The following is an 18,679-nucleotide window of genomic DNA, read 5'->3' on the forward strand; positions in this document are numbered from 1 at the left end:
CGTAATGTTAATGTCTTTTACGCCATTACTTTATTGAATTAATTGATCAAGTCTTTTTGAAGAATTTCCTCTTAAAGTCCCAAATTTTTTCAAAGCCCTTGTGTCTGTCTTATTCTACCACATGTGTCAACTCTTTAGTGCATTTTATATGAAAAGAAAAAAAAAAATTTATATATACACGCACACACACACACACGCGCACACAGATATTTCTGGACATGCGGGTATGGCACGCCAAATTCACAAAAATGAGCTAAACATAGTTTCACATTTGATAAATTAGGTTTATCGACTGTTAACTATAGTTTACAAACCTCAAACTGTAGTTAACGATTCGTTAACTATAGTTTTAATCTGTAAAACTATATTTAACGGTTGTAAACTATTGTAAACGAATGAGAATCTAAGTTTATCTGTCTGCAAATAACGTTAACGATAGATTTTGCTGATAAATATAGATTCACATCTGTAAACTATAATTTACATTCGTTAACTATAGTTAAGAGTTGTTAATCATACACGGACGGACATGGATAGAAGGACAGACGGACAGACAGACAGACGGACAGAATGAAACCAATATACCCCCCTAAACTTCATTTAAAATGATTTGAGTTAAAAGCGAGTTACAGAGCCTACAATTCTTTGCTATGTAAACAAAGCTTTCATTAACATATTGAATGTTGAAGTTAAGATTCCAGTTTTAGACCTAAAATGAATGTGTTAAATACTAGGAACTGTTTATTATAGTTTCATTAACATTTTGAATGTTGAAGTTGAGATTCCAGTTTTAGACCTAAAATGGATGTGTTAAATACTAGGAACTGTTTATATTTACCAATATAATTATATTACTAGGAACTGTTTATTATACCCCCCGCAAACAAAGTTTTTTGGGGGGGGGGGTATATAGGAATCACTTTGTCCGTCCGTCTGTCCGTCTGGCTGTGCAATCGTGTCCGGTCCAAATCTTTCTTATGGAGAAACATTGGAAGTTCTTACTTCACACAAAGAGTGTGACCTAAGGGTGGGTCATGACCTTGACCCAAGGTCATTTGGGCAAGGTCAAGGTCACTGGCAGAAAAAGTGCAAAATTCGTGTCCGGTCCATAGCTTCCTTATTGAGAAGCATTGAATGTTCTTACTTCACACAAATATTGCTTTTGACCAAAGGGTGTGTCATGACCTTGACCCAAGGTCAATTTAGGAAGTTCAAGGTCATTGTTTCAAAAATGCTAAATTCTGTGTCATGTCTTGTATTAATGGAAATATTAGAAGCTAAAATTTGACTCAAAGTTTGCTTTTCTCAGGCCACATAAAATTATTTTTAGATTCTCATCCCCATCTCTCTGAAAATGGCCTGCCACGATGAAATTTTTTGTTTGGAAAAAAAATGTGTGGAAAAAATTTTTCGGAAAAAATCGGGCTCAGTATACCAATAATTCAAAATGTTTCAATAATAAATGGCTGCTTGACATGTGGATTTCGTTTGATTCGAGTCATGGTTGTTAACGGAAGGATGTAATTAAAAATGTCCTCATGCATTTACAGTTAACTTAAAATAAAAGGGAATTAAAGGATAGAAATTGGTTTGTTTACTCCTATTAGCCTTAACAGTTTTAAAAAATAGAGCAGTTGTTATTTATAGAAAATTGACAGTGAAATAGATTCATCCAATATTTTCTATAATAGGAAAAATACACGCGTTATGATTTTTTTTCTACCGGGGGGTATCAATTGTGAGCTTGCCCACAGTACCTCTAGTTTATGCTTAAAATGAAGAGGAAGGTAGACAAATTAGCTTCAAAAACATTTTTTTCTGTAATATTGAACTTTATATGTAAGCAAAAATTGGGCAAAAGCCTTGTTTACATGACAAAGAATGGTGACATCTATATCTTGCTTATAACTCTATGACTGACTCACAAATTTCATTTATTCATTAGAAATGCATCCCTAAAGCATTGTTAAAAATAAAAACAGAAAAATAGAATTTGACCAAAATCGTGACCATGCCCCTTTAAAGGGGCATGGTCACAATTTTGGTCAAAAATTATTTTTGTAGTTTAATATTAACAATGCTTCAGAAAGGCATTTTTAATAGGCAACCGAAACTTGAGTGTCATTTTTAGAGTAATAAGCGAGTTACAGAGCTTGAATTCTTCGCTATGTAAACAAAGCGTTTGTTTACATTTTGAACGTTGAAGTAAAAATTCCAGTTTAAAACCAAAAACAAATGTGTTAAATGCTAGGAATTGCTTATCCATGCTTGAAATTAATAAAAAGATAAACAAATAAGCTGGAAAAAGATTTTTTACTGGTATATTGAACCTATGTGAACAAAAACAGGTACAAGCCTTGTTTACATGACAGAGAACTGTGAGCCCCGTATCTTGCTTATAACTCTATGAATGACTCTCAAATTTTATTTGATCATTAGAAATGCATTTCTAAAGCATTGTAAATACAAAAAACATAAAAATAGAATTTGACCAAAATCGTGACCATGCCCCTTTAAGAGCAATGTGTTATATCCATAGAACATACTAAATTTCACAAATTTTCTTGAGTTTGCCCCATGCAAACACAATATTTTCTGTGGCGAATATCACATGCACTTCTAACTGCCCCTCATGCCACTGATGCATTCAAAATTTGCAACCAAACTTCCTGTATTCTCTTATGTTGATTCTGAGTGGTCAGTTAATCTGGCAGCGACCAGTGACCCAAATTTGTAACTCTGTTGAAAATGAATTCTAGAATGATGTAAGTCTCCTTTGAGGTGTGTAATAAGCTATAACTGCTTTTACTGCAAAGACTGCTAGGAAAAGTCCTTAGAAAAACTGCGGCCACTAAAATCTTTACTGTTTGGAACTGTTTAACTCATAATTTTCTGCCTAAAAACTGCCTATCCACTGTTAAAATAAGCAGTTTACTCTGCAGTGGGAAATGACAAAAGACCTCTTATCTTCAAATGGATTAACATTGATGGTCTCCTTCATTGATATATTCCACCTATTGTGACCCCTGGTCTCCCTACAGTGGATCACTTCTGATGAATCTCCATATTGTAAAATGACACTAGGCAGCTGTTAGGGGACTTTTGTTTCCTTATTGATTAACAAATTGATTACAACATTGATTTAGGATGTAAGGTGACCTCTGCATGGTCTTCTTTTGTGTGTTAAAAAGAACGTAGATTTACATTTTTATCTTCACTTGTAAAAGAGCTCTATAAGTGATCATTAATACACTCATTTTGTAGAACTATTTTCGGGTGACCCTAGGTCCTAGTTGAGCGTACGTTTTGTCCTTCTGTCCCTAGAGCTAAGGTATAGATAATCCGACTTTCCTCTGACTCAAGGACAAACCTCCCCCCTCCCCACGCATGCACGTGCGCACACACATCAAATAATGAAAGCAGGTTAACAGTAGAGTCTCAGATGAGGATTTAGACTTCAAAAGGAAGTTTAAAATGCAAACATTTGACTTTGTCTGACATGTCATTCTAAATTAATTAGGGCTATGGCCAGTACACAGGTGAATATCAAAGCCTATGGGCCTCTTGTTGTTAATCTGATACACAATGTTTAAGAAATGAATGTTTTTAAATTGCCTAGATAATGCATTTTCACCCATAATATTTCGTGTTGTGAAGAGATGTTCTGCTTAACTGTAAGTGCCCTTGTTTAAGTAACTTCAATTAGGATAATTCACATTTGCCCTATTTGAAAATATATTTGCAGAGATATTATATTAGTCCCAATAGGACAGCACTAGTTTCAACTAGTGCAAGAATGTAGCTCCCTCTCTGATCTTTAGATCTAATCACTTGCAAAAGCTAAAACCTCTGACATTCTCACTTCATCATGACTTCTTTTCTTTCTATAGGTGGAATATGATTTAGAAAACAGCTCAAAAGACAACTTACGGATCACTAGCTCTGACCGAATTGAACAGAGTGCAGTTCCGCAATGTCTGACATGGTACCCCCCAATCACGAAGGAACACTTCATTGTCACAGCCAATGACCAGTTCAAGTTCAAACTATACAATGCAACCACTAAAATGTGCAGGAAAACACTCCTAGGACCAACATACGGATCTCCTATCAAGAAGTATGTTGTTTCTTCTTTTTCTTTTATTGATAAAATTGAAGATACTTTTTTTAAAGGTTCCTCCACACACCCAAATTTTATTTGATGGATGGATGAAGAATCTTTTTTGAAAAAAGATTTTACAAAACGGGGACCAATTATTTTAAAGATTTTTTTTGAATTTTTTTTTTTAGTGAAATGGGAAAACTTGTTATGGCTGCAAACAGAGAATTTAAGGTATCCCACTCCTCAATGTTCTTGTATCAAGAATTTCTTGAAAAGTATATCAGTGAAATCTGTAGACAAAACAAAATATACAAAGAAAATGGGTGGTTAGTGTTCACCTCTCTGAGTTATGGCCAATTTAATTTGACCTTTTTGCATCTAAAATGCAATTTCAGCCTGATTAAGATTTGTTGTCAGTATTTTTGTGACCTTTTTGCACTTAAAATGGACAATTTTTATAATGGTTACAATTTGATTTGAAATAAATTTTTTTTTGAATATCAAGAATTTCATAAGGTTAATCCAGTTTGCCTAGATATGTATTCAGTATCATTTTGACATAATAAAACATGGGGGTCAGTGATGTCAAATTTAAGATAAATGGCGTCAAAGGTAAAATTCCCACAACATTTGGCTTCAAAAAATTTCTATATATTTGCACAATTTTATGATAAACATCTATCACTCTCTCAAGATTTACTTTTGTACATGTCACACAGAACCTATAGAATACGTTACAAACCTATCACGTTTAAAATGTGAATAATGAATAAAGTATGATAAAAAGAAAAGTACATTGAAAATTAATAAAATTGCTTGTTTCTGTAATTTTCGTCTAAAATAACCTTCTGCACGAAAAAATAGTTCCCCCGAAAACATGTTTTGTTTCTTGAATTCAAATGAAATTTCTTTATGAATGTTGGATAATTATGAAATAATAATCATTATTCGTTATTTTGTTATGATTAAATAAATAAAATCATATTCATTTTAAATATAATTATCATCTGCGCAAGGAAATCAAAACATGAGGAGTGAGATACCTTAAGAGCTTAAAACTTGATCTCAATTGATGTGTAATATAATTATCAAGAAACACATGCCAAAGATGGTTTGATCAAGTTTTTAATTTTATAATAAAATTTTCATTCTTTTTAGATTTTCCAATTTTTTGTGAATTTCACTTTTTCATTTCAATTTCTTTTTGAAATAATATTGTATACCGATATATAGTTTAATATGAGTGACACTTTATTTGTTATCCATAGGCTTAAAAAAATATCTACAATTCTTGATTTTCATAAATATTTTTTTTCAAAATGTATGTTCAGTATGTATTTATAGACAATTGTATTGCGAAAAATTGTTACCAAATATTTTGCCATTCATCATCCTGTTGCTTAAATGATGTTTCTGGTTTTTATTCAAAATATACAAAAAAAATTCATATAAAATAACTGAAGACCGATATGGATCTCATTTTTGTACAATCATTTAAAAAAAATGATTCTTTATTGATCCATTACAGTAGTCCCAGTGGCTTTCGTGTCCGGTTCTTTTTTATACACAGCTTGATAAATTTATAGTTTTGAACACATCAATGATAATTTATGATGACTTGTATTTGTTCAGTGGCATCAGTACAAACATATTTGTCAAAAGTAGAGGAATAAATAAGTATGCCAAAACACGAAAAGAGGGGTAGGGGGTACTATAGAACTTGTTTCTACGGTTTTGCCAGCTAGGATCCAAATTTTCATAATCATTTTACAGTTTGAATGAGTATATCCTGTAAGTGGCTGTTCGTTATGTCTATTTGGTACGTTTTCATTTTTACCAATGTTTGCCAAAAAAAACCCCCCAAAAAACAAAAAAAAAACAACTTGTAAATGTAGTCAAACAATATGGGGGTGTAGATGTTCAAGAGACTATTAAACAAAAACTAGCTGGTCAATTTAGATAAACTATGTTTTGTTGTTAACTAAATATATAACTCTTAATAAATGTTTCATAAGAATAGTATGTAAACTATCTAAATTTTGAGAAATTTCCAAAAGCATTAAAATTTGTGAATTTTTGGAAGGTGATGTGAAGAATAAATGTAATATTTTTTGTATATTTTCTGTAGAAAATCAATAAGACTTTTTCATTAAACGAACTATCATTTTTTTTCTTAGATCATAATCAAATATAAGGTATTTTGGTGCATAATTTAATAAATTATGAGATTCTGCTTCATTGTGTTAAAGAGACAGTACAGCTGAAATCACGTGTGAATAACATCAGATTTACCTTTTTTATCATTAGAAAGTAAGAAATAACGTTGTTTGTAATAGTTGAAATACATAAAAATCCCTTTCACATACCTAATTAACTTAATTTTTTTTCAAATATCTTTTTTTTTTTTACTTATAAGACTTATGTCGAATATTGTGTATATCTACTTATATTTAATATTGTGCATATCTACTTATATTTAAAGATCCTATACATCTATGTTGAAAAATTATGTAGTAAGTACTTTTGCTATTGTATTAAGAACAAATGTAAATAAACAATAAAAAAAAACAAAAAAAAAAAACTTAATTATGAGCTTCCGGAAATTTTAGGGTCGTACAAACCAGAATAATCTTATATCATTTATTTGTACCATGTGGATTTTGATTGACAGTAATTGACACGTGCTGAGAACTACAATATCTTCATTCGACTAAGGTCATCACTTTCTCAGTAATTTATTTATGGTTTACCAATTTCGGTTCATTTTAAAATGAACATACATAAATATGTCAAATAACCCTTCAGGGGGCCTCACTTACAAAAATGAATTTAGGTTGTAGCAACTCCTATGAGAAACACGCAAAATACATGTTTACAAAATAATACTTGTGGTTATTTAAAAAACTTCCAACAATTATTACCTGGGAGAAATAGAAAAGACATATTTTTATTAACAAGCATGTCCGAGAGAAGCATGTGTTTTGTTTACAGTAAATACGCATGCATAATAGTATAGAAGGCTGAACCCTGTAACACGTTGCGAAGTTTATATGTATGGGTTTTACGTAACTATTAGTTTAATGAAATAATTGGATTTAATTCATGGAGAAATTTATAATTTTCTGAAAGTTTATACTTTCATGAGTAGTACAAAAAATTAGAGACATAAATAACTTATTATTTATGTCTCTGAAAAATACCGAACCCTAGCTGATCGAAAAATTATTTAAAATCGTTTTTTTTATAAGATGCTCTGTACTGTCTCTTTTTAAACTTTTGTGTGTTGAATTTTTGGACCTTAATGTGAGCTGAAGGCCACTGTAGGAAAACAAAAATGTAAAGGTACAAATAGTTTGGCTTCTTTAGTAAGTTTTAAAGTTGTTTTAAGGTAATTCACTACACCAAGACTTATACTTTTTAAGACACTACGTCACAAGATGGCGATTTAAATGTTTTGTTAAACTGATTGTATCAATCGATTCAGATGTATATCATCATAGCTCAGTGGTTAAAGTATCAGGCTTGTGAACCGCAGGTCATGAGTTCAAATCCACCTGGTTTTTTTTTTCATGTTTACTGAATAAAATTTTTGAAAATATCATTTTTTATCTAAAATTGCACATTTTTTCGCCCATTTGACATACATACTTCTTATCCATCATGCTTTCTATCATAATCAAGTAATTTTTTGCTGATTTGAAACACTATTTCAAGGTGTAGTGAGGGACCTTAACTGTTCAATTTTTAAAAAAGTTTGGTTTGACACAAATTTCTAAAACACTGGGTCTACCTTGAATAATGCCCATATTAAATAGGTAGTTAGGGGGTGACCAGTTTTTAATTGGTTGTTGTGATTGTTTTTTTTGCTATACCCTCGGCGTCGGCTTCGGCGTCCGGACCTGGTTAAAGTTTTTGTTGCAGGTCCTGTATCTAAGTTATTACTTGTCGTATCTTCACCAAACTTGCATGGATGATGCATCTGGACCTACTTATGGACTTGAAAGACTTGGATGCTGAATGTGGGTCCTAAATTTCAGATGCTGGAGGAGGTTAATGTTTTTGGAGCAGGTTAAAGTTTTTGTTGCAGGTGCCTTTTGATAGCAATATCTAAGTAACTGCTGGTCCTAACTTCACCAAACTTGCATGGATGGTGTGTCTTATGATACTGATGCACCAGACAGGCTTGAATGCTGAATCTGAGCTATGGGTATCAAATGCTGGAGGAGCTTAAGGTTTTTCGAGCTAGTTAAAGTTTTTGTTGCAGGTGCCCTCTGATGATTATATCTTGGCTACTACTGGTCTTAACTTCACCAAACTTGCATGGATGGTGCGTCTTATGATACTGATGCACCAGCCACTTGAATGCTGAATCTGAGCTATGGGTATCGGATGCTGGAGGAGGTTAAGGTTTTTAGAGCTGGTTAAAGTTTTTGTTGCAGGTGCCCTCTGATGATTATATCTTAGTTACTACTGGTTTTACCTTCACCAAACTTGCATGGATGGTGCGTCTTATGATACTGATGCTCAAGACAGGCTTGAATGCTGAATCTGAGCCATAGGTTTCAGATACTGAAGTTGAGGTTAAGGTAGGTTAAGTTTTTTGGAACAGGTCACATGTTTTATAGATAATAGTACTATTTCAAACTTGCATAGCTGATTAAACTATAATATGAATGAATCGCAGAGGAAGTTTCAGATGCAGAGCTTGATCTCCATTATCAAGGATGCTAAAAATATATCTTAGTTATTACTAGTCCTAACTTCACTAAACTTGAATGGATGGTGTGTCTTATTATACTGATGCACCTGACAGGCATGGATGCTGAATCTGAGCCATAGGTTTCGGATGCTGGAGGAGGTTAAGGTTTTATTAGCTGGTTTAATTTTTTGAAACAGGTGCCTTCTGAAGATGATATCTTAGTTATTACTAGTCCTTACTTCACCAAACTTGCATGGATGATGCGTTAATGATACTGATGCACCTGACAGGCTTGAATGCTGAATCTGAGCCATAGGTTTCGGATGCTGGATGAGGTTTAGTTTTTTTGAAATAGGTCACATGTTTGATAGATAATAGCTTGCATAGTTGATTTAACTATATTAGAAATGAAATGCAGATGTAGCTTCAGATGCAGAGCCTGATCTCCATTATCAAGGATGATAAAAAAATCTCCTATCTCACTCAAACCTGCTTGATAGATGTGTTTGTTGTTAAATGATATAACATGACTCCTATGATAAAATATTGTATGATATGATACACTATTGTTTAATATGATACAATATAATATCATATGTTATAATGGAAAAAATTATATGATACGATATGATATTGTATCAATTTTTTTGATATTTTATGATATGATATTGTATCATGATATTGTTAGGTTTAATATATTATATTATGATACAATATTATATAATATGATATTATATTATTCATTTATTATATTATCACATGATACTGTTACATATGATTTTGTAAAATGGAATATTGTATCGTATGATATGATAATGTAAATTATATAATATTGTATCTTACGATATTGTATAATATGATATTGGTTTCTATAATATAGTATTATATCACATGAAATTGTATTATATAATATTGATATGTTATATATGATTATATCACATGAAATTGTATTATATGATATTGTAATATATATTACTGTGTCACATGATACAGTTTGTAAAATATAATATTTTGTTTTCCCTTGAACTGAAATATCACACTTTCATTGGTTTAGACATAGCACGTGATTGCCTCATATATCTCTATATTTGTTCGGTTAGAAATAATATGAGGCAATATGGCCGTCATTGGCCGACGCTTCCCTTACTCATTTCGACATTTCATAGTATTTAATGCATAAGCCGCATGCTGTAAGTTCTTAAAGTATTTGGAGTAGTTTCCCTTTGTAATTCTTTAAAATTAGAGTAGTTGCCCTTAGAATATTGACGTCACATTGTTTTGTCTGGAGCAGAACAAAATAGCAGCGTCGAAATTTGCTCAAATCTCTGCAGAGGAAAGGGAGAAAACTTTTAAAATTGAATAGCAACAAAACATTGTAAGTGAACATAGGTCGAAGCAAAGATTTTTAAAGAGTATTTGAAAGGTGAGATTGAACATTTTGAAGAGTTTAAATGAGTTAAATTGGACGAGGTGTTAGGCATCTTGTACATTGCGTAGATCATCGCTATATGTGAATAAATATGTCGCTTGACAGTCCTCGGGAAAACTAAACACTTATTAGGTTAGTTACTGACTCACTATGGAAATATATATGGTTGATCAATCTCATATAGACGGTTCGGCTTCGCCTCGCCATCTATGAGATTGATCAACCGAATATATTTCCGTAGTGATTCAGTAACTAACCTAATAAGTAATAGTATTATATAATATTTTACTATATCACATGATATTGTATCAATTAATATGGTACAATGTTGTATCAAATTATATTATATCATATGATACAATATCATATTATGTATCAAATATGATGCATCATCATACAATACAATATCATAAATTATTCAATATGATATCATATGTTACAATATTATGATGTATTATGTGATATGGTATTGTATTATATAATACTATATTTATTAAGTATTAAGGTATTGTATTATGTGATAAAATACAATTATTCATAACACAATACAATGTCATATCATATGTTACAATATCATATCTCATCATTGTTTATTACAGTATTTTATTGTATTATATGATAAATATTGTAAATATGATAGGATGCAATATTGTATTTTATATTATTGTATTGATAAACATTGTATCTTATAATACTGTATGAAATGAACATATGATTATCATACAATTTTTTAACAGATGATATACAATATTGTGTCAAAACAGTATCCATGAATATGCAAGATCATAAAGCATGATTTTCATATAATATGATAAAGGTGATCTCATAAAGGTGATGCCTCATAAAGGCGATGCCTCGTCTCGGTGAGCTTAGTAATCTGTGATTACCTATGTTTTTTCTTATCTTTATATATGGATTCTATTTAAATTTTGCCCTTATACATGCATTTAAAACATTATATCTTTCTTTCCATTTTGCATAGAATTGCTGTGGTTCCTACAAAGGACCCCATCAAAGAAAAGCGATACTTGGCCTACATCACGGATGATAAGATTGGACTTCACATTCTTCCTCTCTGTGGAAACCCACATGACGCCATGGCTCTTATTGGTCATCCAGCTGGGGTATGTACTAGCTTACATTCCACCAAAAGCCAGTTTGCAGTGTTCGAAAATTTAATCATTAATACATGTATGTATAGCACAGGGGAATAACTGTAAGTAAATATGTTTGATGTATAAATAAGTTAGTTGTTCTTTTGTAGGTATCAAACCTTGTTTGCAGCTATGATGGGAAGTATCTGTTTTCTGCAGGTGGCACTGATGCATCTGTTCACATGTGGGAAATCAACACCAGGTATACAAATGCTGTTTTCTGATTTTTTATATATATATATATATATATATATATATATATATATATATATATATATATATATATAATTTTTTAATCTAAAAGTTTTGAGATATATAAAAGCAATTTCAATATCTCTTCCCTTTGATTCCTTTAACAAATATCTAATTAGGATTTTATGAAGTTATAAAGATTATCTATGTGATATGTTGTTCTGATTAGTGCATTAGAGGCCCAATCAAAGCTTGGCGGAGAGGATTTAATTCCATTCTATGGTCTGCTAGATGGTGGAAGAGAGGGAGAACTGTTTGCAGAACTGGAAGATTACTTCTACTATGCTCAGATCCGGAGGTTATTATTGACATATTTGGGGATGATTTATCAGATGATAATATCATGCACATTCACAACACATTTTAAACTCTGTCTTACTTGCAACAAAACCAGATATTTTCATCACTTCCCAAAAAAAGCCCCAACAGACAACCAAAAACCAAAACAAAACCAAAAATCACATAAAATAGTTAAGAGTAACTATCCTTCTTTGAACAAAGAAATTATGTTTCAGAAATGTTACTTTAAAAATCTTTATAACAAATTATTGGTGTTGCATTCCTTTTTAGGCAAATTCTCCACTAATCTGCATCTTGTTCAAAACTATGCCACATTCTAAATGTAAACATATCAGCTGTAATTAAAGATTAAAAATAATCCTAATGTAGAGATAATTTTAAAATTTTTAAAGTGTGAGATTTCATATCTTGTACCTGAAATTGTTAGCTTGTATCAAGTTGTATGTATGTATTATGTTATGTAGTACAGTGCAGATAGATTTTGTGTTAAGACCATTCAAAGTATGGTATTAAACTTGAAATCACAAGATAAATTCTTACAGGATGACGGATACTTTCAGTCAGATTATATACGTACATTGATTATTGTCAATCTTCCTTTTAAAATTGAATCATCTGAATCAAATGCAATAATTAGATGTACACTCAACCACAAACAAATATGCTATATGTTTCATGCAGTAATGAATTACAGTACCTGGAGTAATATGATTTTGAAATACTACTGTATACAGGGAAATATTCGCCCTGTTTTATTTTCGCCCCTTTCGCCCTCATTGCCAGCGAGCAAATTTAAGACTGAGCGAATACCTATGTCGCAAACTATCTTTCCTTATTCACAACTTTGTATGGGCGAATTCAAGATGGGGCAAAACCATTCGCAAGTTGAAAAGGGCGAAAATAACACGGGGCAAAAATAACCCTGTATACAGTAAATAGCAAAAAATAATCTCTATGCATAAATCTTCTCAAAGTAAATGTATTATAGCAGCAGTCTGTGGTGACATGTCAGAAAATTTATTATTACATGATTGATAATACCTAGCTCCTAGTGTTTTCGAATAGACAATGTACTGAGTTATCTTTCCTGGGCAAGAACTATTTTTTTGTTCATTTTTTGTATATACTGTGTCTGATTTTTTAAAAATTGCTTTCTTAACATACTCTTTATAACTAGAATAAAGAAACATTTTACTATAATTTTTATTTATGTTCCAAACATGTATAAAATTTTTGGAATAAAAACTTTTTAAAAAAAACCCCACAAATAGAAATGTCCTAATGGGACTAATACCCCCGCTAGGCTAATTTCAAGTGGGACAAATAATTGAATAATAAAGGTTTGCGTCACAAATAAAAAAATTATAGAATTGTAACAACAAATTCAGTGAACAAAGAAAAAAAATCAAAATTGTCAGAACTTTGCTGTAAATACATATATAATACATTAACAAATTTCTGTATCTGATGATATTTGAAATTAATTGTTTTAAAGAAAAAAAACTGAGTGATAATAACCCCTCCTTTTTTAGAAAATAAAAATTGCCAAGCAATGCTGTGGCTAAAACCTTGAATATGTCTCTATTCAGAGTCTTTACAGATGCAATTAATTTTGTCAAATTTTTATCTTTTTCTCCTTTGGTACATTCAACTCCATATCAGAAAATTGATCCCATAATACTATGATTTGATGAGCTTGTTAAACTTGGATAAACTCCAAAAATATAATCATAATAAGCATACTATGTAAAACGGAGAATTCAATATCACTAACAATTTTAAAATAGCCAAAACACTAAAATCATATCAATAATTTTGAATTTCATTTACATTAATGCACTATATGGTAACTTCATTAATTTACTTGCATGACTAATTAATTTAAAAAGCTTTTAAAATTAAATAGTTAAAATCGTTATTAATAATGATACAATATATTCCTTATAATGGCAAAAACTTTTGGTTTATATGAAAAAGTATTAAACAACTGCCCATTTTCCAGATTATCAATTTCCCCTTGACATATGCTCCATCTAAACCATGCGTACCTACCACCTTACTCTCATTTTTGTTATTTCGGGCTAGTTTATCAAAAAATGAAAGTAAGTTTTTTTTTTTTATTAATTTCACAACAATTACTTATCAGGTATAATTCAATTATACCTTACGGACATCATCTCACATGTGTCGAAACATCAGATGGATTAGCAGTTACACTGGTGCAGGCATTTCGTAGTTTAATGGCAAAAAGTCTTAATTTAGAAGTATAGATTTTAAAACACATACAAAACAATGAAAACGGGAGAAGTTTTTTTTTATATTTTAGTTCATGAATAAAGCAATTTAGTGGAGAATCTGTCCTTAAATGGGACCAACAATATCTCTAAATATTATTTAATCTGAAAGGCTTTATTCGAAATTGTATCTTTTCGATGGCTAGTACTTGATATATACATGTTTTGGAGTTACATGGCTAATACCAGTACACGAAAGATACTGGAATTACATGGTGATGATACAAAATGCAATAATTAGCTGTCCTTTTATGTATGCACTACAGCCAAGGAGTCAATGCTATGGATAAAAGGGAGTTGTCTGTAAAGATCCCCCTTACAGAGGTCCCCTTTGTCATGAGAGCAATGGGCTTCTATCCTTCAGAACAAGAGGTCAGTAACAGATCGACAAAACTGAACATTGCTATTTCAAAGCTATTCCAAGAACCACAAATTTATTATTGATAATTTTCCTAATCAATCCTTTAGTATATAACCAAAAAAAAAGAACTCAGAAAGTATATGTACTATAACATCTGATATTAATGCATGGTTTTAATGATAAAAATTAAGACTATCTTAAATCATCATTTAGCATGTACATGAGTGTATGACCTAGACTTGCATGTACAAACTGTTGTATATTTTAAAAATCAATATACTTTTCCTAGATCGAGGATATGTTAAATGAAGTGAAATTTAGTCGCTATGTTGAGACAGGAAAATATGTGGAAGATATTGATCTTGGGGATTTCATCAAATGTAAGCTATGAACTGCTTCTTAGCTACTAAATGTCTATAATACATTAACTTATACTGATAATTTGTGTTTACCAGCATATTTCAATTGTTTCCTAAGATGCATATTACATGTACTATCATGTGTTTACAGTGTACATAAATCATAGACCAGCTTTTGGATTAGATCCCCAGAAACTTGTACATGCTTTCAAAACTCTTGGCGTACCTTCAGCACAAGGGAACTCCATTGAGAGAGGCTACCTTCTAGATCTACTGCAGACCAAAGGTAGAAAGGAATGAACTTCAGTAAATCATTTTTAATACATGTACTTAACAGGATGGGATTAATAAGTATTTGTTATTTTCAAATTTACATTTTGTGTCATTGTCTCTGATAAAATTATCAATCAAATCTTATTTTCATATTGCAAATTAATAATATGGCACATAGCCTGAAATGGGCATGTTCAACAGCCTCATGTGATTGCTTAGGCACAATGGGGGGGGGGGGGGGGGGGGGGTCGAAATCTTACATAGGTATATACATTGAACAATTTCCTCTTTTCAAAAATTAATTGGCCTGAAAGCCTGTAACTTGTGTGGAAGCATCCTCTGCTATTTTGTTCAAATCATGATCCCCGGTGGTAAGGTTGGGCCACAATTACATGGGAAGATATAGAGAAAATCTTTAAAAAACCAATTAGCCAGAAAAGCTTAATCTTGTGTTGAAGCATCCTCATATAGTGTAGATTTAAGTTTGTTTAAATATTGATCCCCGGGGTATGAGAGGGCCACATTGAGGAGGGGGGGGGGGGTCAACTTTTTACATAGGAAGATTATAATAAAAAAAAATCTTTTAAAATCTTCTGGAAAAACATTCAGTTAAAAAAACCAGTAATTTGTGTGAAAGCACAGGTTTTGCAGATTAAAGTTTGATCAAACCAGGATTCTCTTAAGAAAACTGGGGCCACAAAGCTGGGGGAGGGTCTATATAGGAATAGAGAAAAATCTTCTTACAAATACTAAAACAACAAAAGAGGCTTGGTATTTACCAGAAAAATACGTGGACAATGATAAAAAAAAACAACAAAAGGGGCTTGGTATTTATGAGAAAAATATGTTTTAAAATTTTTTTTGAGCAAGATTTACTGTACTCTGTTGTCAAGATATTTTGATTTTGATAATGTGATGCCGATTTGATCAGAATTATGGCTATTATTAGGGCCCCGCAAGGATTTGCGGGTGCCCTATAGTAATCACTCTGTCCATCCGTCCTTCTGTCTGTCCGCCTGTCACTCTTCCGTCCACAAATTTTCTGTTTTTTTCTAATAACTTTTTTTATAGTAGCCCAATCAAGTTCAAATTTGGAATGGTAGTTCAGTAGGCAGAAATACATATTTTTTGATGCTGAGTTTGGTTCTCTATGTCTTCTGGTTTGGAGCTGGGGTGGTGGGGTAGATTCCTTAACTATGCATAAGAATGAATGGGCAAAGAGAGATAACTGCTGAGAATGTTACCATTGTATACTTGGAAGGCTGTGCAATATTTGTCCTTTGGGATTAATTAACCTTCCACAGGAAGAAAATCCTAAGCTTTATCTTTATCTGTCTCATTGAGATTAATTACTGCACTGCCTGTGTCTTCAAATGAACTTTGTTTTGAAATTAAGGTCAATTTTGAATGATGTGTAGTATTGTGTACATTCTTTGAAATATGGATTTAAAATATAACATTCATACTTTATTTTGGTTAAAATATACTGTACACAATGATTTATGATAATTTTATTGAATTCTAAAATCAAGATATATATTAAAATATCCTTTTTCACTATTTTATTTTTTAATTATTTATTTTATTTTTTTCTGCCTTAATGCTGTTAATTTTAACAGGTAATCAGATAATAACCCCATTCTGTCATTTCTGAAAAAAATAATCTTATTGTAAATTTAGAAGAAAAGGATGAGAGAGCAGAACAATTAATCCCCTGGGATTAATTATCTTGCCTGCTGCAGAAAATTTAGAGGCTTATCTCTATATGTCATATGAAGATTAATGAACACTTTTGTCTGCAACTGATGTTTGTTTTGAAGTTGAGGTAAACCCTGGGTGATACAATGTATTTGCATTCACTGAAGGCTTGCATTTTATAAAACACCTGTTTAAATCTTTCTTAAATACACGTTTTTACATTTAGTTTTTTTATAAGACATGAGGTTATCCCTGTTTTATGCAGATACAAGGTTACTATTTAGAGTTTTTGGACATTCAGGAATTATCTTGAAATTTTAAAGAAGATTCAATGTTAATATAAAGAGGATGGAATTCAAAGTTTTTTTCACTTCTCTATATTAATTGTCATAGCGGCCCCCTTTCTGACTGGTCAGTTTTCTAGTTGCTCAGGTGAATGATGTGATTCCTAACGCACGACGAGGAACGAAAACAGATAGAAATAGGTGACCTGAGTTTACCATGTGAAAATTTCACCTCTTACTTTGGCCCCACCCTACCCCTGGAAATGGATCATGATTTTATCAAACTTGAATCTTCTCTAACCAAGGATGCTTTCAAACCAATTTCAGCTTTTCTGGCTGATTGGTTTTTGAGAAGAGTTTTAATGATTTTTCTCTCTATATATTCCAGTGTAAAAATTCGACCCCCCATTGTGGTCCCACTATACCCCTGGGGTCATGATTTAAACAAACTTAAATCTACCCTGACCGAGGATTCTTCCATATAGGTAACAACTTTTCTGGCCAATCGGTTTCTGATAAGAAGATTTTTAAGGATTTACTCAATATATTTCTATGTAAAAATTCCATCCCCCCTTCATTGTGGCCCCATCCTACCCCAGGGGATCAGGATTTGAACAAACTTGAATATACTCTACCTGAAAAAGCTTGAACACAAGTTTTAGCTCGTCTGTCCAAAAAGTTTTTGAAAGAAGAATTTTAAAAGATTTATTCTATATATTCCTATGTAAAAATTCGACCCCCCATTGTGGCCCCACCCTACCCCTGGGGTCATGATTTGAACAAACCTGAATATAATAACTGCGGATGCTTCCACACAAGTTTCAGCTTATCTGGCCCAACGGTTTTTAGTCCCCTACCGGTTTTCACTGGAAGGGACTATAGCTTTCCTCTGCGTCCGTCAGTCCGTCGGTCTGTCCATCTGTCTGTCCGTCCGTCTGTCTGCCCCACTTCATTTTTCCACACTTTTTTTCTTTATGAGTTTGAGGAATAATATGAAATTTGCTGAACAGCCATGTCAAACTACAGATCAAGTTTACACTTTTGTAGCGTCTGGTTGACATATTTTCGAAAAATTAAGTTTTTATATTCCAATTTTTTAATGTTCTGGTTCGATATTCTGCAAAACAGTGCATTGTTTTCATAATTTCCACAAACCGGTAGGGAACGTGTATTGCTTATGCAATACTCTCAGAATGCTTGTTGAGAAGAAGATTATTAAAAAATAACAAATTTCAATTTTTTTTTTTTATCTCAACTGAGCTGAAAGCCCAAGTGAGCTATTCTGATCACATTTTGTCCGTCGTCCGTCCGTCCGTCCGTTAACTTTTTACATTTTGAACTTCTTCTCTAAAACCGCTTGGCCAATTTCAAACAAATTTGGCACAAAGCAAATATAAATTGCAGAAATGAAAGACGGATCTTTATTCAAAGCGGAGAAAACCTCAAAACTGTAGAAAAGAGGGGTGCATTTTTT

At 32.0% G+C, this 18,679-nt stretch overlaps 1 protein-coding gene across 1 annotated transcript in view; it reads left to right on the forward strand.

Annotated features, from left to right (window-relative positions):
- The window catches only part of LOC105334009 (cilia- and flagella-associated protein 251), a 78,126-nt gene that overhangs the window by 47,158 nt on the left and 12,289 nt on the right, over positions 1–18,679 (forward strand). Inside the window, exons 15-21 of the mRNA XM_034482472.2 lie at positions 3,891–4,117; positions 11,213–11,354; positions 11,495–11,586; positions 11,806–11,934; positions 14,497–14,602; positions 14,881–14,971; positions 15,102–15,236. Of these exons, the coding sequence (XP_034338363.1) occupies positions 3,891–4,117; positions 11,213–11,354; positions 11,495–11,586; positions 11,806–11,934; positions 14,497–14,602; positions 14,881–14,971; positions 15,102–15,236 (922 nt within the window). The remainder of the gene's footprint in view (positions 1–3,890; positions 4,118–11,212; positions 11,355–11,494; positions 11,587–11,805; positions 11,935–14,496; positions 14,603–14,880; positions 14,972–15,101; positions 15,237–18,679) is intronic.

Source organism: Magallana gigas, chromosome 3, assembly GCF_963853765.1.
Source record: "Magallana gigas chromosome 3, xbMagGiga1.1, whole genome shotgun sequence".
NCBI lineage: Eukaryota > Metazoa > Mollusca > Bivalvia > Ostreida > Ostreidae > Magallana > Magallana gigas.